The sequence below is a fragment of the Chelonia mydas genome, chromosome 2 (genome assembly GCF_015237465.2).
Source record: "Chelonia mydas isolate rCheMyd1 chromosome 2, rCheMyd1.pri.v2, whole genome shotgun sequence".
NCBI lineage: Eukaryota > Metazoa > Chordata > Testudines > Cheloniidae > Chelonia > Chelonia mydas.
Window position 1 is genome coordinate 37702342 of NC_057850.1, and position 25058 is coordinate 37727399.

General features: G+C 40.4%; 1 protein-coding gene across 2 annotated transcripts; it reads left to right on the plus strand.

Annotated features, from left to right (window-relative positions):
- The first annotated feature begins 165 nt into the window (after window positions 1-165).
- PABPC1 (poly(A) binding protein cytoplasmic 1) lies at window positions 166-25058 on the plus strand. 2 transcript variants are annotated; one of them, XM_007067182.4, is made up of 15 exons: window positions 166-1296; window positions 7477-7670; window positions 7768-7883; window positions 9736-9875; window positions 12350-12444; window positions 14481-14618; window positions 14710-14805; window positions 15802-16074; window positions 16394-16484; window positions 16906-17016; window positions 18512-18666; window positions 19992-20076; window positions 20823-20953; window positions 21089-21184; window positions 24621-25058. In XM_007067182.4, the coding sequence occupies exons 1-14, from the start codon at window positions 1104-1106 to the stop codon at window positions 21179-21181; spliced, it is 1911 nt and encodes a 636-aa protein (XP_007067244.1). In that variant the 5' UTR covers window positions 166-1103; the 3' UTR covers window positions 21182-21184; window positions 24621-25058. The 2 variants fall into 2 exon arrangements, with proteins under 2 accessions (XP_007067244.1, XP_027685227.1); XM_027829426.3 differs by having other exon boundaries at window positions 419-1296; window positions 9736-9866.

The window sequence follows — 25058 nt, forward strand, 5'->3', positions numbered from 1 at the left end:
GGGAGGCACGCAGCGCTGGCGAAGGGCACGAGCCACAGCTCAGCAGAAACCTCCTACCCACGCTGAGCGGAGACAGATCCCCGCACATGCGCTCTAGGGCCTTCCGCCTCACACATGTGACACGAGCTCTCAGTCCTGTCACAGCGCGTGCGCGATCAGTATCTTCCTGACCTCCTGGGGACGGACAGACGGACACACACACAGTTCTTTAGCGTATGCCCACTCTTCTGTCTTTAGCACTATGCGCGCGCTCTTGAGACCCTAAGCCATCATCCCTAGCTAGACAGCTTGACTTTCAGCGGCGCACGCGCTTTATGTCTCATCAGAGTCGTCACACATCTCTACTGCGCATGCGCTCTCGAGCGAGTTCGTTCTCCCTTTGCACGTGTACGGTCGTCCCCGCTGCTGTCATGTAGCACATGCGCTCTCGTCCACTTCCCCTTTCCCCCCTTTTCTGCTGCGTGTAGTCTGTCGTCCGCTCCTTCTTCGGCGCATGCGGCTTTCCCTCGCTCTCCTTGTTGCGCTCAGGCGTTGTGCGCGTCCCCTCAGTCCCCTGGGCTGGCGCCTGCGCGCTGCGTGCGGTCGGTGCGTGGCGTGCAGTGCGGTGGGGGCGGGCGGGGGCGGGGCGGGTATATATAGTGCGCGGCCGGGGCGGCGGCCTCCCCCTTGTCCCCCGGCCGCTGTCGGTGCTGTGTGCGCAGTGCGTGTGCTCCGGCCCCCCGGACACGCCGGCCCGGCCCCGCCGCACCATTTATTACTAAAAATACTAAAAAAAAAAAAAAATCCAAAAAAAATCCAAAAACCCTGAAAAACCCATAAAAATCCCCCCCCGAAACCGGCCGGTTTGATATAAAATAACCCGGTGAAGCGAAGCCCCGGACCCGGCACAGCCGAGAGGAGACACCGAGCAACCCCCGCCTAGACCAGGAGCAGCCGAGACCTCCGCCAGGGCCGGCCCCGAGCGAGCCGGGCCCTCCCCGCCGAGAATCCGCCTCCCGGAGCCGTTAAGTTTCGAATCTTCCACTCGCCCCTCACGGAACCCGGGGCCGCCGCGGCCTCCTCGCGTCAGTGTGACCCCTTCCCCTGCTGGAGACGGCGGCAGGATGAACCCCAGCGCCCCCAGCTACCCCATGGCTTCCCTGTACGTGGGGGACCTGCACCCCGACGTCACCGAGGCCATGCTCTACGAGAAGTTCAGCCCCGCCGGGCCCATCCTCTCCATCCGCGTCTGCCGGGACATGATCACCCGCCGGTCTCTGGGCTACGCCTATGTCAACTTCCAGCAACCCGCCGACGGTGAGCACCTATGGGGGGCAGTGGGGCAGACCCACACCCTGAGACGGGAGGGTCGGAACCGGGGAGAGTGCTCCCTCCCCCCAGCCGCAGTGTCCCTCACCCCTGCGAGGGCTCAGTCTGTCTACCCCACCCCCTTGGGTGGCTGGTGCTCCCTTTGCAGAGCCGTGAAGCCCCTCTCCGGTCTCCTCTTTTCCCGGTATTTTCCCAGCTGGAAGTCGGGTGGGGGCGGGGGGGTGTTGGGACACGAGCAAAACTTGGCGCGGTGCTTGCGGAAGTTTGTGCGTTGGAGCCCCTGCTGCTGCTCGGTGACATGCGGCCTGGGGCTGTGTCTGCGCCTCGTGGCGTGGGGGAGGCGCTTGCTCGGGAACCGAAAGCAATTGCGAGCCCATCAAACTCGAGAGACGGGCCTCGCCTCCCAAAGGCCTCCTGCCTCCGGGAAGAGCGTTCGGTAGCTCTCCGAGTTGTAACCGCCGGCCCGAGCGGCTCTGCTCAAAGCTAGTTTCAACCTCACTGCAGCGACTCCCTGGTTTCCCTGGGCTCGTGAAAGTATCGGTGGTCACCAGGAAGGGTGTGTCCAGGTAATTCTTCCGAGGTTAACACGCTGCGCACACGGAGGGAATTAAAGCTTGTTCGAAGGAAATGCCACAGTAATTAGCATCTTCGCTGTTGCCCTAGGAATTTCTGGACGTGTAGGCATGATGTGGTGAAGTGGTAAAAGGTGGAAGTGTCAAGCCATTGTGAAATAACCTAGTAGTCAGATATGAAGTCACATACAGTCCATGGAAATGGATGGGTGTAAAAAAAATAGTTAAGCATTATATAGCAGGTTTGTGGAGCAAAATGTAGGGTTTTACTTTTGAAATGTGTTGATTATCTACAATCTGTTTGTGTCATCTAACAGGTTTGCTTTTGGTACTTAATTTGTCTACAGTAAATTCCTCAATGTGTACTGTTGAGTTGTAAAAGCTTGCATTACAATGTTGGTGCAGCTATAAGTTAGGTTAAAGCAAAGCAAGACAAATTATTTTTATGCAGTTCACAAATGATCTGTGAAGAGAGCTTCAAGGTGAACCTTGGCATACAAGGCCTTCCTTTGGAATTATAGTTTGTAGACTCTATCTGACCAATTTGAAATGGAATGACTCGTCTGATTATGAAATGTCATTATCTCAGATGGCTTTGATTAAAACACAATTTGACAAATATCAAAATGCGTATTTTTAGAAATGTTAAAAAAACCACTTGGTTTCCCCACTGTTCAGGCATGTGGATTAACTGGTGTTTGAAATTAATTTTCCTATGTACTGGTATATGCTATGGCCAGATTCCTGGGTCAGATTTGCTGGCATCTATATGTATTAACTGTCTATATTTACAGGATGATAGATATGGTCTCTTCAGCCTATTTAACAATTCTCTCACACTTTAGAGAGCTTTTAATTTTATTCGATGAATACATCAAAATGAGAGGATTTAAATGCTTATTTTATAAATTAAATTTTTCTGGTTTTAAATTGACAAAGGCCTACAACCATTACCCTTGTGTTGTGATCCAGACGGTTCTCACAAGGAAAAATGGTGGGGTTGGGACTGAACCAGTCAGTACTTTGATGTGGTAACTTCATGGCATGTGTAAGTGCTTTAGGAAGTTGTAGGTAATTCAACATATGCCACTCTTCTTTCTGATTTTGTATTGAAACGTGCCCTTGTATATTACAAGGGTTGATCTTATCACTTTAGTCACTCAATTGAATAGGTAATTACATTGTGCTTTATGCCTAAATTTTATCTGCAGTTTCAGTTGGATAAGATGAACTTTGAATTATCTGCCTTTTCTCAATCTAGGCTTAATTTTTATCTATACTTTAACATAGCTTTTATTTTTGTTAACTATTAGTAATTAGTTAAGAGGTCTTTGAAATTCTTGTTTCACATATAATCCAGGACACTCAAAGCTCTTTTCAAACACTAATTATGTCTGATGACATCCTTGTGAGGTATGCAAGTATTTCCACTTCATTCTGTGGTTTATCTGATGAGAATGAGTCAGTGTCAATCAGGGCTAGAACACAGGTATATTGTCTAATCCCTGTATACTAGAGATAATTATGGGCAAATAGTGTCTCAAACAGCAGCTTTTTTCAGAAGATTTCTAGATTAAATAATGTTCGCAGCATTTTGCTTAGTGTACTAAAATATATTTCTGTATATGTGTAGCAGAACGATTCCTGTTTTTATAGGATATATTCCATGCAGAGTCTATATAAAGTGATAAAGTGCAGTCACTTCTGAAGCGGACTGTCCGGTTCCCAACTAAAATGGGAACTAGTGACTCATTCAATAGACGCTTAAGCAGAATCAGCAAAAGTATAACATGGGTAAACTCAGTAGGTGTGGCCATTTTGTACTAAGTTAACTATTTAATCTATTTGTCTCTTACAAACTAATGCACAGTCCTTTATGGAAAAGAAGCTAAAATATATTAGATGCAGTCAGTTTTATTAGTTATAACTTTACAGGTGTGGGAAAAGGCCAGTGACTGACCCTGATATCTAGTTTGAGGTTAAAGCATATTCAGCTCTCATTTTATGCTAAGTGACTAGAGCTTTACAGATGGAAAAGGAATTTAAACTTTTTCTCTATACAAAGGTTATTGTTTAAGAATTGCTGTGAATTCAATGCTCAGGAAAGGTGCCAAATTGGCAGCCATAGAAGCTGATGACATCATCTGTTTATCCAGATCAGGTATATCATGGGCAACAGCTGTTCAGACTTTTTGTGCTGTCTTTTACATGGGAAGGTTGCACCAATCTTAAAATATGGTCACTAACTTACTATAGTTAATGTTTGTAAAAGGGTAGTCTGGGCTTGCCCTAAAAAAAATGTTTAGGGAATGTGTCCTGGAACAACACTATCCTTTACAAACAATTAATGTGTATGCACAAGTCCTTAAGTATTACTGGAAACAAATAATGAACTCATTTTTGGCCCCTCTTCGAAGACTGCCAACAATGATCCTAGTGAGAATTTTACTGAATCCTCCAATTAATTTCACTTGGCCACCAACTGGTTTGATGGTAACAACTTCTGATTTTTATTAGCCTCAGATGAGACTCCATTTCTCACTACTATAACCCAAATTGTCCATTCTCCCCAACTCCATGTTCATAATTAAATTTGTATGTACATTGCATTAGCTTATTCAGTGGAAGAATAAACTTTCATTTTGTACAGTTTTAATTTTTATCCAGTTTAACAATTTTAATGAAGTGTTTTATGCAACCTGATATTTTCTCCAGAGCAAATACTAGTCTCATTTTATTCTTCCACTTTATAACTGATACTGTTATATGTGAATATAGGGATATGTCATCTGTTTGGCTGAGAGTTTAAGTGGAACCAATTTTCCATCAATTTCTTTCAAATAGTAGACCCCATCACTAGTATGTACCTACTTACTTTCTGCAGAGAAAATAATCTTTCAACACAAAAAGATCTCTAGATTAATGTGAAAATCTGAAAATTAGGTAGAAGTAACAGAGGCATGTGCATTATCAAAAAAAGGCAGTGATCAGGATATAAAGATTTTCTTTGGGCTAGGATATGCACTTGTTTGGATAGCAATGAGATGGCAATGCAAAAATGCATAAAATATTAGTAATTTAGGCAGCATTCATCTTGTTAGAAATAATTTTTAAGTAGATTTTGAAATAGAAATCGGCAATAAATTCTACAACTCATGTTTGACCCTTCCACTTAGAAAAAATGGTTAAATGACATGACTGTTTTTAAAAGAACGGCTTACTAATACAGTACAGTATTTTGATTTTCCATTAACATTTTTCTACTATATCACTAAAATTATTCAAAGTCTCCTTTTGTTGTGAAAAGGACAGGCTCTAACCATTTTGCTTATAATTTGTCAATTTTGTTCTTTTCATAAAAGTCATGTTATCTTTTTGGATGACTACAACAGTAAAGAATGCTTTGTAAAAAGAATGGTGCTTAAGGGCTCATAGGCTAAAAGGGATAATTCCATAGAGTTGATATGTTTTTCTTTTGAAAGTGAACAACATTTTAGTCCTGATAATTACAGCTTTTTATTTGTATCAAAGGTTTTTCTGATTTGGTTGCTGCTTACCTACATCGCATCGCTTTCTCTGAATGCAGATAGCAGTTCGACAGGCTATATAGTACTATTGGTTGAGACTTCACGCATCTACTGGGGCTGTGTTTTAAACTCCCCCTCCAGACTTATATGAAAGAGATTAACTCTGAAAGAAGCTAGTCCAGGAGACCATAAATATGTCCATCATAATTTAGTACCATCACTACTTCTTGCTTAAATAACTTTTCTCACTCTTTTCATATGTGCCTGCGATTTTTAGTCATGTTACTGCTAGGAATTAGCATCCCATGGACACGGAGGATTACTTTTAAAAGATGGAAATGTCAAATACAGTGACATCAGAAATCCTACTCTTCCTTCCAAAGAAATTGGCCGTGGACCTCTACTGGATAAGCTACTCCATGGGAGTGGTTAAAAACTAACTTACGTTATTTCATGTTATATGTAGTGTTGTAGCTATGTTGGTCCCAAGATATTAGACCAGAGGTGGCCAACCTGTGGCACCGGAGCCACGTGCGGCTCTTCAGAAGTTAATATGCAGCTCCTTGCATAGGCACCAACTCCAGAGCTGGAGCTACAGGCACCAACTTTCTAATGTGTCGGGGTGCTCACTGCTCAACCCCTGCCTCTGCCCCCACTCCACCCCATCCCTGAGCCTTCTATGCCCTTGCTCCTCTCCTGGAGGCTTGCCAAGAAACGGCTGATCAGGAGGTACAGGTAGGGATGGGGAGGTGCTGCTGGTGGGTGGGAGGTGCTGCAGGGGGAAGAGCTGATTGGGGGCTGATGACGTATTACTGTGGCTCTTTGGCAATGTACATTGGTAAATTCTGGCTCCTTCTCAGGCTCAGGTTGGCCACCCCTGTATTAGACAGACAAGGTGGGTGGGTAGTATCTTGTTTGGATCAACTTCTGTTGGTGCGTGAGACAAGCTCTTGCATTTACACAGAGTTGTTCAGGTCTGGGAGATCTAGTACATTTGTGTAAACTGTAAGCTTGAAAGCTTGTCTGTCTCCTAGCAGAAGTTGGTCCAGTGAAAGATATCATGTACCCACCTTCTCCATTATTTCATATTGCTGTTTTAATATTTAATACTTTATACATCTTGCAGATTTTCTAAAAAAAAAAAATTGCTTTATCTGTAGAAACAGTTTGTATATGAAAAGTACGGCAAAGCGTTTCCTTAAATCAATTGTTTAGAAGTACAAATAGTATTTCTGTGCTAATGAGTTAAATGCTTGTCACATGCATTGTTCACTCTGTTCACGTCTTTCTTTGAATATTTGAAAACAATATAAACTTGGTTAAACTAATATGTCCTAGCCTTGCTTTTTCATCCTCGTCGCTCTTGGATCCCTCTTCTACGCATCACACCATCTTAGTAAACATGTTGCTCTAAGGATTGTTTTGGACTTATTCAGGAACTAGACTTAGGTCAGGTCATGTCTACACAAAAATTGCTGGTAATGTTAGAGGTACAATTTTTTGCAACTTTTTATACCAATAAGAACCCATATGTAGATGTAGTTGTATCAGCATAAAAGTGCTTTTGCTGTTGTAACTTATTTCATGCAGAACTGATATCAGTTATATTGGCAAAAGCGCTTTTTTGGTGTAAGCTATATCTGCGCTAGGAGGGTTTGCTGGTGTAAGTATACCAGCAAACTTTTTCTAGGGTGGAAAGAGTTGCCACCAATTGATACATTGTGATCCTTGCTCTTCCATACTGTATCTTGAGCACAGGGTGTCCACAGTGATCACAGCTCTTGTTAACCCAGGAATAGAGAAAAACCTACCAATCGGCAATCCAGTCTATATATTTTTCTTTGGTAGAATGGAGTTAATTATGTCTAATGTTCATTCAATATCCATACGTAGTGTTTTGTTCAGAGATTTAAGTTATTTTGGTCATTGAGATGGGAGTATGAAAGTCATTATCAAAACATCTCTAATGGCTACAAGTTAACCAAGAATTAATGAACTTCAAGTGGAGTTAGTGTATTGATAAAGATACATGGTTTAGTACTTCTCACTAACTTTAGTGTCTCTTTCAGCTGAACGAGCTTTGGATACCATGAACTTCGACGTCATTAAAGGCAAGCCAGTGCGCATCATGTGGTCTCAGCGTGATCCATCTCTACGCAAAAGTGGTGTTGGAAACATCTTCATCAAGAACTTAGACAAATCAATTGATAATAAAGCTTTGTATGATACATTTTCTGCTTTTGGAAACATCCTCTCCTGTAAGGTAAGTGGAAAGTAATAAATGTGCCCAGTGATTTGATATTAGAAGCTACAAAACTATACTGGGGCTGTTTGACAAGTTGACATTTTTTCTTTAATAGGTAGTATGTGATGAAAATGGGTCTAAGGGCTATGGATTTGTACATTTTGAGACACAGGAAGCAGCAGAAAGAGCAATTGAAAAAATGAACGGTATGCTGCTTAATGACCGCAAAGTGTAAGTACATAAATATATACTCTGGGGCTCTCAACAGACTGTAATTCAACCTAAAGTAGATTACTTCCTGAATTTTATCTAGAAAAGGCAGATTTATCTAAATATGTTGCTAATTTTGAAATCTAGTGCAGTTGCTCCGTAAAAATATTGATTACATATGCTGAAGGTAAGAGGAATGTGAATAAAAATTGACATTTTAAAGTCTTTAAAGCGCAATTTATGGTGTTAAAATAATGTTGCAGCTAATGTGTTTACAGCTGAATGTCGTACAGTTGGAAACTGGGACCTGTTACTGGTCTTCAAGCCAGAATAAAATCCTTTTGATCAGGCTAGAATAAAATTGAATCCATCAAGTATTCAAAACAATACTTATTTCCCACTGCAGGTGTTATCAAAAACTGTGACACGAAAGCTCTTGTTTGACCTTTGGGTTCCTGTTTCCTACTCTAATGAAGGTTTGAATGTGTTACACAAAAGATTCTTAGGACATAATAATGATCCCTGTTCCAAACCACGGTACTGCTAAAAGTTAGCATGTGCAACACAAGCATGGCTTTGTAACAGTCTTTTGGAGGGCAGACTAAGGATGGTAGTGGCTTGGTAAAATGGGAATAATAGAAAATCAGCATTCTTTTTTTCCTGTTATCTTCATTTATACATAGAGAAGAGGAAGTGAGGCAGCAGCCAGGGAGAGTCCATATCTTAGAGGTATGAGGCCCTGCTCTGTAAAAGGTTGCTATGGGAGGTTCTTCCAAGTAGTTTTATACCATTATTTTAGCTGAATTGAGGCACTTAATAGGTGGTGGTAGTTTTGTAACTAGCCCAATAGTTCCAGCAAGTTAATCACTGAAAAAGCCTGTAGTTTAAATAACTAAACATGATTTAGTGTACCATGAAAGTTACATTTGCTTCAGGCTTCTATTTAGATCATAGAGTAGTAGGACTGAAAGGGACCTCGAGAAGTCATCTAGCCCAGTCCCTTGAAGAACATTTTAAAGTAGATTAACCATTTTTCTGACTATAAAATCTGCAGAGTACCAGGCATCATCAACATTAAAGTCCAAATGTAGCTACAAACCAAGTCAAGGCAATGTTAACTTTAGACTACTGAGCCATATTGACTGGGATGTGGGTTTGCAAGTGGGGTAATTTTAAAATATAATTGGAGAGACGAGAAGACTAGTGCAGAAATTGAGTCGTTCATGTAGTAGCATTTGTGATTGTAGTGAAATGGTTCTGTGGGCCAGCAAAGGCTGTGCTAAAAGCACATTCCTCCCCTGGTGGTAGGAACTGACCTCACTGTTCTCAATCAGCTTTTGGCATTGGCCAATTCAAGAGCAAGCCAGATCCATACCTCCTTACTAGTAAGGAGGAACACTATGATATGAGGCTTCTGTAGATAAGAGGAAAGTTGGGGGTTTAGTGAGAGTCCCTTGCCTAAAAGTCAGATGGGCAATAGAAACAATATTTGAAGGTTACAAAAAAACTTTAGTGTAGCAAAAACCACTATGCTAGAGTTTCCCCATTGTCTGATTACTGATGCTGAAAAGTAAGCTTTACACTAATGAAAATTACAGTCCTATCAAGGCTTTGGTAAGATTGCTATCACAATTACTATGATAAAAGGGATTTAAATGGTAAATAGTAGTCTAATTGTCTCTTGTAAAGTTGTATCTTAAGTATTTTATCTGTTGGGGATTTCATATCGTTATATTGATCAATAACACGTTTAAGAAATAACCCATGGTTGAATATTTGTCTAGCCATGTGCTGATGTATGTAGTCTAGGAAAAACCTTGGACCTGGATAGATTCATTTTAACCCTATAGTCACCTTGGTTTCCTGTAACTAGATTTGTTGGAAGGTTTAAATCCCGTAAAGAACGAGAAGCAGAACTTGGAGCTAGAGCAAAGGAGTTCACCAATGTTTACATCAAGAATTTTGGAGAAGACATGGATGATGAAAGACTTAAGGAACTCTTTGGCAAGTTTGGTAATGTCTTAATTTTGCACATTGTTATATAACAACAAATAGACAAGCTTCAGTTTGCTTGTTAAAACCTTTTTAACATTAGGGTTCAGGCCATTGTGTAGAGACAATTAAAATGCATGCATGCTGAACAGTTAGTTGTCAGTTCAGCATTCAGATCCAAAGAAGTGATTGATTAATACCCACTAAAGAACTTCAATTGTCCAGAGTAGCACACACGAAAAACTGGCCATCAGAAATGTCCTCATCCAGTTGAAAATAACAGGGGGGGCATTACATTTGAATAATACATATAAATTGTTCTGAGGATCTTGGAGTTACAAATGAAATGAGAAAGTGAGTGTTTTAGGTTTGGTATGGCCATTGACTAGTGGATCTTTGAAAGACGTGTAAATGAATGATGCCTTTGTTACATCTCCATTGCCATGCGGGTACACCTGTGCATTCTTCCCTTTGTTGAAGGTCTTCTGCTGTTTCACGCAGTTGTTTGCTTGGTTTCTGAATTAAGGATGGAAATATAGAAAATTAAGCTATTGACAATATCAGTGTCAAGAGGTTTAAATTTAATCTTACATTACAATTTTTTTTAATGCCTGAAGTCTCTATTGGTGTGGTCATTCATGGCCTAAAGAAAAGGAGTGCTTGTGGCACCTTAAAGACTAACCAATTTATTTGAGCATAAGCTTTCGTGAGCTACAGCTCACTTCATCGGATGTAGCTGTAGCTCACGAAAGCTTATGCTCAAATAAATTGGTTAGTCTCTAAGGTGCCAAAAGTACTCCTTTTCTTTTTGCGAATACAGACTAACACAGCTGTTACTCTGAAACCTGTCATTCATGGCCTAGTAATTCATACTGTGACACATCACTATTGAACTTAGTGACATTAAAATCTTTGTAAATGGTTTTTTCGAACATGTTAATACCACCTGCCAAGCCATCTTCTAGTTATTGACATGGGTGGTGATATAGGACATTTAGCAAATTATATGGAGGAAATAGTTTAGTGTACAAAACTTGAAATTCTCGTTCTGATTTATTTGGGTCATTATGTACTGTTTTAATTCCAGATGTCATGATCTTGCTTGTGTTTAAAAAAGGATTTCATAATTCATACGCACGCTTGATGACTAATGTCCTTTTAAAGTTAGTATATGATGCTCTCTGTCATTTGTGAAAGGGTGGAGTGAAGTAAATTCCAAGCTCTGGAAGTGCTCTAGTGGGCATAGACTCTCCTACTTGCAAAAATGGGCAGATGTCTTTTGACCTATCCCCTCCAACCTGTTTTTGTAAGGCTTATAAATTGGCTAAATTTGGCTGGATTTTCATGGGGTTAGCAAAAGGCATGTCCTTGACCGGCCACTCCTATGACAAATTCAAGTCCTGCTTCAAAGCATGGGGGGGCATTAGCACTTTTCAATAAAAAGGTCACCATAAGTTTTTAATATGGGCTAAACAATGTATTTTTCCCCTAACCTTGTTCTCTGAAATGACTGGACTGTTTCAGCTGGAATTTTCTGGAAAAATTGTGCCTGAGGCAGACACCAAGGGTGGAAACTTTCAGCCCAAATTGTTGATTTGGCAAAATTATAAGGAAATTAAAACAGTTTTATAATGAGAAGTATTGAACGAACTTAATAGGTGGAGCTACCAGCCCTGCCTGTGCATTTGTACAAAGGAAATAAAACATATTGAAATTTGTCATAAAATTTCAGGGTAATGTCAGTTAAGGTAAACTCATCAAGGAAAGCCCCATTTGTTTATGCAGAATCTTGCTGTCAACTTCAGTGAAAAACACCAAGTGCCTAATGTTAAGCTCCTAAATACAAGTGACTTATTTCTCAAAGGTGCTGAGCTTCAGTTGGCATATGTAGGATTTGTGGATGCTCAGTACGTGTGAAAATCAGTCATTTTCTGTTTAAATACCAAAATGTAGATTTAGGAGCCTAACTTGAGGCAACTGTGACAGAACGTTTTGGCAAAGGTCTTAAGTAAACATGGCTCTTATAGAAAGTGCTTCTAGGGGCTGAGGATGGCAACACACTTGGGGCATTCTTCAGGAAAGGAATCTGCTGTACAGTTAGCAACTGGAAAATGTCGGGACCAATAGACATTCTGTATAGCATCAGTGATAACACACGCCTTAGTTAGACACTAATATAAACTAGATTGTAATCTCTTCAAGACAGGGAATGTGTCCTTTTGTACTATAAAGCAGCTAGAAGACTTGTGAACGTTGTAAAACTTTATTTAAAAAAGGGGTAGGGGGTGTTTGGAAAATGGATTTTTCTGGAAAACCCACATCTTCAAGTGGTATGTAAGATCTCATAACATCATATGGTATTGTGAATGGAACAGATTAGTAATTCTGTAGTTTTCTTAAGATGTAACATCTTGCAGGTAATACTGAGATTTAACCACCAAACAGACAGGTATATAGAATGTACATGTAATACAAATATTGCATACTTTTTTCAGGCCCTGCCTTAAGTGTGAAAGTTATGACCGATGAGAGTGGAAAATCCAAGGGCTTTGGCTTTGTTAGCTTTGAAAGACATGAAGATGCCCAGAAAGTAAGTTTACACTGGATTTTTTTTTCTTTTAGATGCATCATTCTGGGAGACTAGTAATTTTGAGTCTTGAATACAAACTTCTTTTTTGCATCCTGTAGATCCTTCCAAATTTTTGATTTGATTTTTATAAAAAGATGTGAGGAAACAGGAGAGAAATCTATTTTGGATGATGTAGTAGGTTTTTTTTATTTGATTCACATTGAGCAGACTAAGTTTGCTGCCTCCCCAGAAATATTCCTGTCTAGAAATGATATAATGGCCTTTAAATTATTTAACATTTATATTGTAATAGTGCCTTCAGATCTCAGTGGGGTTTGGGTCTCGTTGTGCTAGGCACCCTGAAAACAGTAAGTAACCCCTGCTCCAAAGAGCTTATGATCTGAAAGACAGGATACAACAGGTGGCTATGAGAAGTGGGCAGGGAGAGTGCATTGTTTTTTAAAAATTACTAAGACTAGAAACTTTACACAACAACTGTTGCCCGTATGTATTCAGCCATATCTACTTGCTTTAGTAACAGCATATGGTTTGCGCTGCTTTTTATTTCTTTTTGCATTGCAGAGCCAACACAGCTATGACAAGTGACCTGAGGACTCTATTCCATCTTGTATACATGGACAGTCCTTTAAGCTATAGTTACTTACACCTTTGCAAAACATACTGGAAAAAATAGGACATAATTTGGCCTATATAATCTTTATTACTATTGATTTGCAAGACCGAAAGAATGCTGTTTTGAGTGTAGGCTAACGTTACAGGGCTGGGAGTTAGAAAGAGCATCTTAGTTTACCTCAATTGTCACCAGCACAAATGTGCACACAACAGATTAGAATAAATCCCACCTTATAAATATATAAGTAACATTTAGGTTTGCACATTTTCTTAGTCTGAGTGTAGTTAAGCTCTCTTGTGTTGTATATATGTATTACATTTTTATGGAAAATGGTTCACTTTAGTAACTGTAATGCATTTGCACAATGGTAGAGAAGTGATTCCAGTATATGGGTAAATACACATTAAAAATAGCTTTAAAATTAATAGACATAGACCTGTACTAAAGCTTTCACAGTGAAGGGGATATACTGTAAATTCAAAATCTTAGTGTCCAGTATTGCCTCTGCTAGAGTGCCCTTACCAATTTAGAATTGACATTCAATATTGTCCTATTTTGAAAATGTGTGAAAGATGCAGGAGGAAAAAGAGAAATTGAGTATATGGATGGCGCTGTCAAATGCATAAAGTGAACAAAATTTGGGAAAAATTTTTCTTAAATCTTTAAGTGACAGTAATTTTACATGTTTAACAATTGTGGGTAAAATTCAGGTGTATGATTTTTGAGCTGATGGCCCTTTAACCCTCTTCTCTTTGCATATGATTCAGAGTATGCCTATACTAGAAATGGTATAGGGGCACAAGTGCACCGCTGTAGTTGTAGATACTTGACCCACCTCTCTGAGAGGTTGTGGCTAGGTTGACTGAAGAATTCTTCCATCAACCTAATGGTGTCTACACCATGGGGTGGGTTGGCTTAACTATGTCACACAGGGCGTGAAATTTTTCACAGCCCAGAGTGGTGTAGTTAAGTCAACTTAACTTTAATGTAGACTAGCCCTGAGTTAAACAGGGCTATGAACTTGGTGTGGGTTTTTGATATGTATTCTCTATGGGACTTGGTTTTCAGAAAAAATCTTAGAGGATATCTTTAATATTCTTTTCAGTGCATTTAACTGTACAATTGATGAGTGTTTACTTCTGTCTCCTTCTAATTTTTCTTTTGTCCATATACTGGACAGAAAATACACTTGTACATATCATCTTACACTTAAATGCAGTATGATCCAAGAGGTTCTTGAGATGGCTTTGTTTCAATTAACCATATTTGACATCTGTTTGGGCAGTAGCTGGGGAAAATATTTAGTTTTTATTGTTGGAAATGTTATATAACTTGTGCACTTAAACTGCATTAGTCAGTGGCTGAAAAAAATGTTAGGTTTAATATACTATGAGCATTGGTAACCCTTTGTGTATTTATGAAGGCTGTGGATGAGATGAATGGAAAGGAGCTCAATGGAAAGCAAATTTATGTTGGCCGGGCTCAGAAAAAGGTGGAAAGACAAACAGAGCTCAAGCGCAAATTCGAACAAATGAAGCAGGATAGGATCACCAGATACCAGGTTACACTTTTAAATTGAATGAACAAGTTTATTTTATTACTAATCTTTAACAATTCTGTCTTTTCTAAAGAGGGTCATTTTATTTTTTTAGGGTGTAAACCTTTATGTGAAAAATCTTGATGATGGGATTGATGATGAGCGTCTACGAAAAGAATTCTCCCCATTTGGTACAATCACTAGTGCAAAGGTAAAGTTAGCATTTTAGACTTCATTTGTGTTTTGCACTGTCTTGTGTGAAAGGAGGAAAGTGATGGTTTGTCACCTAAGAAGTGAGTGGCATTCAACTTTTTCTCAACTCCTTTCAATTGGCAAAAATGAGATGTGGAGATATGGTATAACCACCCCTACATCCAACCATCATTAAATTTGAGTACTGATTCTTACTAAAAACTTAACTCATACAGTTTTTAAAGGTGTATTCATGTTGTATTTTTGGATGCAGTGATACGTAACAGTTTTTAAAATGCATGCATTATAGACTGTCTGCGGTACCTTATTACTCCTTTTTGTGCATCACATTCATTGTCATGAACCACTGCATGAGTATTTATTTCTCTCATTTTTTCACAGATCTTTAACAATAAAAACTCAGACCAGTCAACCATAGAAAAACTCCAGAAATCTCAATCCTTATCTGGGATGAGTGGATGCTGACATTACTAACAAAAAATCAAACATTTTTTCAATGCAATGGTTCGTTCATACTGTTCCTCACTAATAGGCCTGAAGTGACTAGTGTTGCTAGAGGATAGACTTGTATCCGATAAACCAGCTGTGAAAGAAAACAATAAAAATCGTGTGCCATTCATGGTCCTGGTACAGGAGCTGTTGCAGGTCCATTGTATGCAGAGCAACTGATCAAAAGGGATTTTTAAATACATATATTCCTCCGTTCAAAACTGGAACAGATTATTTGATTTTTAGACAACTGTAGGTTAGATCAAAAATTTGAGATGTGGCCTGTTGAATCCAATCCAATTGACTGGGAGCTTTTTCCCTAGCAGAAGGCAGCATTGACAGTGGATATATTATGTCTCAAAACTAAGCAGTATACTTCATATACTGTCCACTTGCAGAAAGCGTAAAACATAATTCAGAAACCTGGAATTCAATTCTTACCTGTACCAAATTGTATATCCTGCTCCAGGCTGGTTTTAAAAAACTACCTCGTTTTTATTGGCAGGTCATGATGGAAGGTGGCCGCAGCAAAGGATTTGGGTTTGTATGCTTTTCTTCACCAGAAGAAGCAACCAAAGCTGTCACAGAAATGAATGGTAGAATTGTGGCCACTAAACCATTATATGTAGCTCTAGCCCAACGCAAAGAAGAGCGCCAGGCTCACCTCACCAACCAATATATGCAAAGAATGGCAAGTGTGAGAGCAGTACCTAATCCTGTAATCAACCCCTACCAACCAGCACCTCCTTCAGGTTACTTCATGGCAGCTCTCCCACCGGTATGTATAGAAATAATTAATTTCATATTCTATACCATTGATAGAATCAGTTTAGATTTAGCAGTAAATTATGACTTAATAAAACATCTGTAATGTTAGTATGTTAAACAAAATCACCAGCTTTATGAATTTAAGTACTGAAGAACCTATGAAAATGTCTAAACTTCTGGATGGAACAATACATTAATTCTATAAATCAGGATTTTTTTAGATATTTGAAATAGGAAAGTTTGTAGAAGAAGGTACTTAGAAATGGCTGGGTGGTGGGTGGAACAGGTACATCAAGATTCATAAACACGTCATTTTATTTCTTTGACAGACTCAGAACCGTGCTGCATATTATCCAACTAGCCAACTTGCTCAACTCAGACCAAGTCCTCGCTGGACTGCTCAGGGTGCTAGACCTCATCGTAAGTAGTCTCCTTAACTTTCTAAATAAAGGGGCATTCATGGAACACTTACTGTCTAGCGAAGGTTAAGTATGTGGCACTAAAATACAAATGTTTGATGGTCATTACATGTAATTGGTAGAAAGGTAATATGCCAGTTCTGGCTCCTGTTTGCAGATGTTTGCCAGGAAACCTAATTTAAGGTTAACTTTTTTAAATAGTTTTTATAATAAACAACCTAGGTTTTATTTAGCAGCTGTATCACAAATTGTCATGGGGTTGAATTCCAGCCCCCCCCAAAAACTAGACTGCTGACTTTTCCCTTTCTACACTTGTCTGTAATATTGTTATGCCATGTGAGGATGGCAAAGGAAGAAGAGTCTTCATCACCATTCAGTATTGTTACATGATGTAACTTAAACACTCATTGTTTTAAATGCAGCATTCCAGAACATGCCTGGTGCTATCCGCCCAGCAGCTCCCAGACCACCATTTAGTACCATGAGACCAGCTTCTTCACAGGTTCCACGAGTCATGTCAACACAACGTGTTGGTGAGTTTCAGGTTTAAAAGTTGCATGTTCCTACATCAGGCTGCACCAATATCCACCTTTCTTTAGGTATGTAATTCATTTGTGGCCACACTACAGAGATTCTGTTAATGCTGAATAATATTTCAAATACCTTTTTGAAGCTCAGTAGTGCAGAGGAGGCACCACTTCGCTCTGTATTGTACTTGCCCTAGCTGACTTGGGGTTTCTGACCTCCTAATGGCCAGCTAACATGTTAGCCCCGTGTGTATAAGGGAGGTTGAGGAGGCTCCTACTCCCCATCGCATCATCCATTTCTCTTCTGCTTATGGCTATATGGCTATTTCATACTTCTCAGTATTTCTCTTGCATGTTAGATTGCTGTCGTCCTACTCCCTCGCTGTGATTTCTCTACCACCTACCCCTCTCCCAGTATCAAACCCTCTTCCTGCTTACGAATGTGCCCTGTCAAGACTGCATATTTGAGGCTGACCTAGTGTCTCTAGGAGAGGCTGCTTGTTTAATCCTTCTCACTCTTAACCTGCATTTTCCAGTTCTTTTGCAACTATGAGAAAATGTTGCTCAATATATAGATCAACGTAACCCACTAGATTAATAGTATTAACTAGGAGTTCTCAACTTTTTCATACTGTGGGCCACATCTTAATGATATTGCGTGGGTGGCTTCCCCCTCCCATTTGTATCTGTACCATTCCTGTGGTAACTACAGCAGTGGATTATGTGGAAGAATAATATTGAGATAGTATTTATTTTTAGCTCTTAACATTGTTGCAGATGGGAACAAGGAGTGCCAGTATCACATGACAGTACTGAGGGGAGGGATAGTTCAGTGGTTTGAGGATTGGCCTGTTAAACCCAGGGTTGTGAGTTCAATCCTTGAGGGGGCCATTTATGGATCTGGGGCAAACATTGGGGACTGGTCCTGCTTTGAGCAGGGGGTTGGACTAGATGACCTCCTGAGGTCCCTTCCAACTCTGATATCCTATGATTCTGCTGTCTAGAGATCAGCAGTAAGTGGTACAGACCAGGTTCTGGGGACCACTGTTACATAAAGAAAAGCACATTCAGAATGTATTAATCTGCTATATCTCAGTAACTCATCTGATCGTTTAAAGTAATTTTTAGGGTAATTTAATTGGCAAAATGTTTTAATTTTTTAAGAGAATCGCCCTTAATTATGACTGGGGTAGAATGAAATTCAAGTAAACCTGTTTAATCAAAAGCAGATGTTCTCTCCATGGTGCTTTTTTTATAGTGTTTAAAAAAAAAAAGCAAGTAATTAGCAAAATAATGAGAAACGAAACATGCTTTTGGTTCTGAGCCCACAGGTTGACCGTTGGTGTTTTTATTTAGTAACATTGCTGTAATCAAATATAATACAATACTAAAATTAGATACTCATCATAGTCCTAACACTGTGTCCATTCATTGACTTGTACAAAATGTAAGCTTAATGAAAGCTGAATTAACAACACATAAATCATGTTAATCTTTACAGCTAATACATCAACACAGACAATGGGTCCGCGTCCTGCAGCAGCTGCTGCTGCGGCCACTCCTGCTGTACGCACAGTTCCACAGTACAAGTATGCTGCAGGTGTTCGTAATCCTCAACAACATCTTAACACACAGCCACAGGTTGCTATGCAGCAGGTATGTAGTCTTGGTTTTGGTAGCCAACTGATGTCTTTGCTGAGGAAACTTTCCTTTTGCCTAATCTGTATCATAACTGCAAAGCGTCTGCCTTCACCACTGAGATCATTGAAGCCACAGAGTCTGATGTTAAGGCAGGGGCAGGCAAACTTTTTAGCCTGAGGGCCGCGCCGGGTTTCTGAAATTGTATGGAGGGCCGGTTAGGGGAGGCTATGCCTCCCCAAACAGCCAGGCAAGGCATGGCATGGCCCTTGCCCCCTATCCAAACCCCCTGCTTCTTGCCCCCTGAGACTCCTGCCCCTGGGATCCCTGACTGGCACCCCCCTTCCCCCCGGGGACCCCTGCTCCCATTCAGCCGCCCTGGCCCCTGACTACACCCACCCGAACTCCCCTGCCCCCTTACCTTGATGCCTGGAGCACTGGTGGTTGGTGATGCAGCTACGCCATGACGGGCAGCCGCGCAGCACAGAGCACCGGGTCAGGCCGCACTCTGCAGCTGCGCTGCCCCAGGAGCTCACTGCTCCGCCACCCAGAGCATTGCGCAGGCAGTGCAGTGAGCTGAGGCTGCATGGGGAGGGGGAACAGCAGGGTAGGGGCCAGGAGCTAGCCTCCCGGGCCAGGAGTTCAGGGGCCGGACTGGATGTTCCCGTGGGCTGTAGTTTGTCACCTCTGTGTTAATGGCTTTATTTTTCACAAATCTAAAATATATTGGGAACAAAGCTTATTTTCTATTGTTATATTATATATTTTTGAGTTTTCTCACTTATGTGGTTGACATTTTGTGTGTGTTTCTGCATTAGTTTTCCCCCCCCCCATTGCACCAAAATTCAAGTACCAAATTCTGGCACCAAGTTTGTAAGCCTGGAGTTTAAAATAAATCTGAAGTGTTTTTAAGGAGGACATAACCCTGTTCTACTTGTTTTGTACTACCGAAGTGCTTGATGATACATTCTGTGTTTGATGATACATTCTGCGCTTGAGCTTTGCTTAATATATAAATTATGCTCAGCAAGGGATTGAGTCAGCATTAGTGTGCCTTGCAGTATCAGTCATCTTTTACCAGCCTCCTGATGAAAATTGCTCAACCATAATTTTTTCTAATATTTGACAAATATGCAGGCATGGTTGTTACATTGAAGATTCCCTGTTCTGTTCATTCCCTCTGAAGCACCTGGCATTGGCCACTGTCAGAAGACAGGATACCGAGCTAGGTGGACCCCTGGTCTCACTCAATGTGGCCATTCTTATGTTCTGAGTTGTGGAGGTATAAAATATGTTTCAATGTTCCAGAATTTAACTTTAAAATACGTTTTATTAACTTGCAGCCAGCTGTCCATGTGCAAGGTCAGGAACCCTTGACTGCTTCCATGTTGGCTTCTGCCCCTCCACAAGAACAAAAGCAGATGTTAGGTATGTACATTTGATCCTACTTGCCAATTGTAATAGAGATTAAATAGTTTTCAGTCTTTTTAAAATATGTACTTCTAATCAGTTGTAAAGGAGTATTTTGAATGTTACTGTTGTAGGATACATGGTTGAGTTTTTAAGATGAAAGTACTTGCCCCTTTTCACATTGTAGGATTTGACATCTGACTAACACTGCTCAGTCTGTCCTCAGTAGATGTAGAATGGAGAGATCTGCTCCCTGGAGAAATTTTAGTATGTCATTTAACATGAATGAAATATCAGACCACTTTAGGTTAGGATTAGGCAGTTGATATATTTTCTATTCCAATAAACCAGTGTTTTGTTTACCTAATGCAAAAGCCTTAACTGGGTGAGAGCATCGAATGCATATCAGTGGGGTCGATACTGCTATAATTTAGGCTTTTAATGGATACTACTTTTGTGCAACAGTTAACCTCTGAGTCTGTGATTGGTTTGCATAGACTCCATTGCTGATTACTTTAAAGGCTCCTTTAATCTTGTTTTTTATGACTGATACTCTAGTTTTATACAGTCATATTCAGGAGTTTTTATTTTTAGCATTCAAATGAGTAGGATATAATACTTTTAATAATTTTGAGGAATTTAGGTACAAGTCCATAGATTGCTTAACAGATTTTAGTGCCTATGTTTCGCGTTGTTAAAGGCTAAATTAATTTTTAATGAAATCAATCACTGTAGCTGACTGTAGTGTCTTAATGTTTTTCTAGGTGAACGGCTGTTTCCCCTTATTCAAGCTATGCACCCTACTCTGGCGGGTAAAATCACCGGTATGTTGTTGGAGATTGACAACTCTGAACTCCTTCATATGCTTGAGTCTCCTGAGTCTCTTCGTTCGAAGGTAGATAGACTATTAGCATCTAAGCCCTCCTTTTGATGTTACATGTGTATTTTGTGTAGTTTAGCTGCTTCACTCTCTTAAATGTACTGAAATTAAGTAAAGCATTATTTTGTAACAATTGTTTTATCCTGTTAGGTTGATGAAGCTGTAGCTGTATTACAAGCCCACCAAGCTAAAGAGGCTGCTCAGAAAGCAGTTAACAATCCCACTGGGGTTCCAAGTGTTTAATATGTAAGTTTTCCTACAGAATACATTCTTAATCTTTCTCAGCTGATCAGGGTGTTCTACTGGCATTTTATTGTATGTATAGTTAGTCAGGAATGTTTTAATATGACCTGCAGTAGCTAAAGTTTCTGTACTCCTAGAAATAAGTTTCTAGTTATAAGCCACTGTTAAATAGACTATCATTAGACAGATCTGGCCATAATAATTTGGAAAGAAGGGAATAAACTAAAGCTACATTTTTAAATAAAGTTGACCTATTTACTAGAGCTATTAGGATACAGGACTTCACTAAAGCTTGTCCCTAATCTGGTACCTTATAAACTTGAGACTGCTTAGAGATGGCCTTTTTATTCCTCAAACAAGAGGTATGTGCAGCTATGTGAAGGTTAAATTTTGTCAACTACTCATACTTTATAAATCAAACTTTCAGAATAAAAAAAAAAGATCATAGAATATCAGGGTTGGAATGGACCTCAGGAGGTCATCTAGTCCAACCCCCATATTAATACCTGAACATAAATGCAGCTGCAAGATTCTATTGTAAAGTCTTCAATAAGGGGGCGGGGGGGAGAGAAGGGGGATTAGAATTGGAACTGTAAAAGGAATATGCATAATTAGCAATACAGAAGATACTGTTCATAATTGAAATGTAAATGTCCTCAGAAATACAGTTCATTGAGGAATGCATCATAAATTAGAACTTCGGAGGAAGTCACAACCTCTGACCAATATAAATCGCCATCCATATAATTCAAGCAGCAGCTTGAGAATTTTGGGGGAGGTTTGATGAGAATTATCTTTAGGATACACAGACTTGATGGATTTGTTTTACAAATCCATTTGTGGGATTTATTTGTCGGTGTTCTTCCCTACGCGTCTCTTTTTTCAGTAGATATGGAGCTCAGCTATTTATGCTATAGTTTGTGCATAATTGAACACTTCACCTGACCCCACCCCACAGAATGCCTGGGAATGCCTGTCGGGGGTGGGAGGGTAATGGTCATGGGGGAGCACACGGGGTTACCTGCCACTGGGTTTCCCCTCTCCATTCCCCCCCCCCATTTCTGCAAGCACAGAGCTGCCCAGCTGAAGGAGGGTTGTGTCTCGGATCAGCTGACTCTTTAGCTGAACACAGCCTCCTGGGTCTAGTGCCAGCCTTCCTGTTTTCTGTTCAACCGTGAGTGCCCATGGTGGGGCTGGGGAGAAGAGACAGTGGGGAAGGAAGAGGAGGTGGAACAGGACAGGGGGAGGGGAATGTGGGAGTGAGAGGATGGGGAGGGGAATGAGATGAGGAAGAAAAAAGGGGTAGGGGAATTATTGGGGGGAATCGGGAGCCCAGCATGCAGCATCCCCTTGGTAACAGCTAACGCTTCCCTGTTAAGCAGGTCCATCGAACCCTCATCCTGACAAGCCCTACCCCCCTACATCTGGAACCTCCCGCTGAGCCCCAACCAGCTGCACCTGGACCCCCACCCCATCGAGCCCCAGCACCCAGACACCTCCCCCTCCAAGCCTCATCTCCCCACACTTGGACACAACACACCTAGAACACCCCTGCTGAGCCCCAACCACCTTCACCTGGATCTCCTGCAGAGTTCCTATTGCCCCTGCACCTGGAACCCCCCAATGAGCCTCTGTGCATCCAGATCTCCCACTGAGCTGCCGACACCCAGATTGCCCCACACAGAAACCTCTCACCTCACACTTGGATCCTGCTGGGCTACCCTATTCACCCACACCTGGTATGCCTGACCAGGAGTGCTGGAATAGTTTTTATAGTGGGGATTCTGAGAGCTATTGAACCAAACTGTAAACTCTATATATAATGGAAACCATTTCAAGCCTGGAGCACCCTTAGTTCCAGTACCTATGCACCTGGTGCAGAGAGGCAGGGCCCCGGGGTGTCCCTGTACTGGGGGAAGTGGGGGCTTCAGAGTGATCTCCTACCTCAGTGTAGCCAGTGGCCTGTGCTCCACACTGCCATGGTGGAACCACATCTATTTATTGACAATTTTCAGAATTTTAAAATATTGTGCGCATAACTTTTTGGTGCAGAATTCCCTCAGCAGTGACCATTGTCCAACTAGCTGTGTATATAGAATTCACTCTACAGGGTTTTCTTTACATGCTGGTTAATTTAATTTTTATATTGCCATTAAAAATTGTCCTCCCCATGGGGTTGCTAAGTTTTTTGTCTCTATTTTACAGATGAGAAACTGGGGCAGAAATGTTAAATAACTTGGCCAAGTCCAGAAAGGGAACAGAATTGCAGAGTCATGATTACAATGTACGAGGTCCATTGTTCAGTCCAGTGTTTAGTCCAGTTAAACCACATTACCTGTCTTTATATATATTGGGATAGTCCATGGCAGACCGCAGGCCAAATCTGGACCGCTAACGCTTTTTATTTACATATAATTATTATTGCTTTTTATTATTTTCTGTGGTGTCTGGACCTTGATGACACCTTGACCAAGAAATTTAGACCTTGACAAAAAATAGACTACCCCTGATATAAGTTAACATTTTTGAACTATCTTCACCAGAAATGGCTAGGGACATGCTTTTAAAAAATGAAAGTTTAAATTCTACATCTAGGTCCCTAAAATGGGGGTTAGATTGATTCTCTCTCTCTCCTCACTTCCCTATCTAAACGGCCAATTGTTGTCATCATTAGTTTGTGCCTAGATGAACAGGAGAAAATGTGTGCACACTACTTGAGAAGAAAATATGCTTTCAATTCTAATTTTGGCCCAAACTCATTATGTAGCATCTGAAGAAAATGGATTATTTTGGTAGTGTTCTCCAGGAAATGTGCTCATATTTAATGTAGGTTGTCTTGGAGCTCTACTTGGGTACCTGATGCCTCTTCTCCACTATTAAAGGGGAATCAGATTTGATGTCCAGCAAATTACCATCCATTAAACATTAGTATTACTTGCAAAGATCCTTCACTACTACTATCACAATACTACTTACCAGCATATGTGCTTGCCCATACTGTGATATTGTTTTTTGGGCTCCATGACACATTACTACTTGGCATTGGAAATAGTTACTAAATTAGGTGTTATCCAGTGCTGTAATTAAGTGTCTGGTAATAGTTGTCCCAGAATGAGGCAGTATAGTCCAGTGCTTAGAGTGGGGAGGACTTTAATTAAAACTATTTTTGTTTGTATTACTATAACCCCCTGGACTATGACCCCATTGTGCTAAGCACTGTACCAGGATAGGAGATCTAGTTTCAGTTCTCATTAACTAGTTGTGACCTTTGGAAGAGGCACAACTTCTCTGTTCCTGTTTCCACATCTGTACACAAAGTTGTAATGTTTGTGAAGGTCTTTTTAGATCATTATATAGAAGATACTATGAAAGTACAGAATATTGATGCGAGTTACTAATTTTTCACATTAACAACTGCTAATATTGTTCTTGTTTACAGAAAGATCCGGGACTTCAAACTAGAACTTCGCTTCACTGAAGAAAAAAAATCTAAACATGGAAAAATGATTAAATATTGAGAAAAACATTGCAAAATATAAAATAAATAAAAAAAGGAAAGGAAACTTTGAAGCTTATGTACAGAGCAAATGCCAGGGCTAGCAAAACTAATGCTGGTCCTAGATTTACCTATTGATTTAAAACAAAAAAAAATAGTAAAATAAAAAATACAAATTAATGTTTTATAAACCCGGGGGAAAAGAATTTTCAGCACAGTACAGAAATTTAAAGCATTCCTTTCTTTAATTTTGTAATTCTTTACTGTGGAAAAGCTCAGAATATCACCACTGTTTTAGGTAACAGTGAGAATTGATAGCTGAGCAAAGAAACGTAATTTGGATTATAAAATTCTTGCTTTAATAAAAATTCCTTAAACATG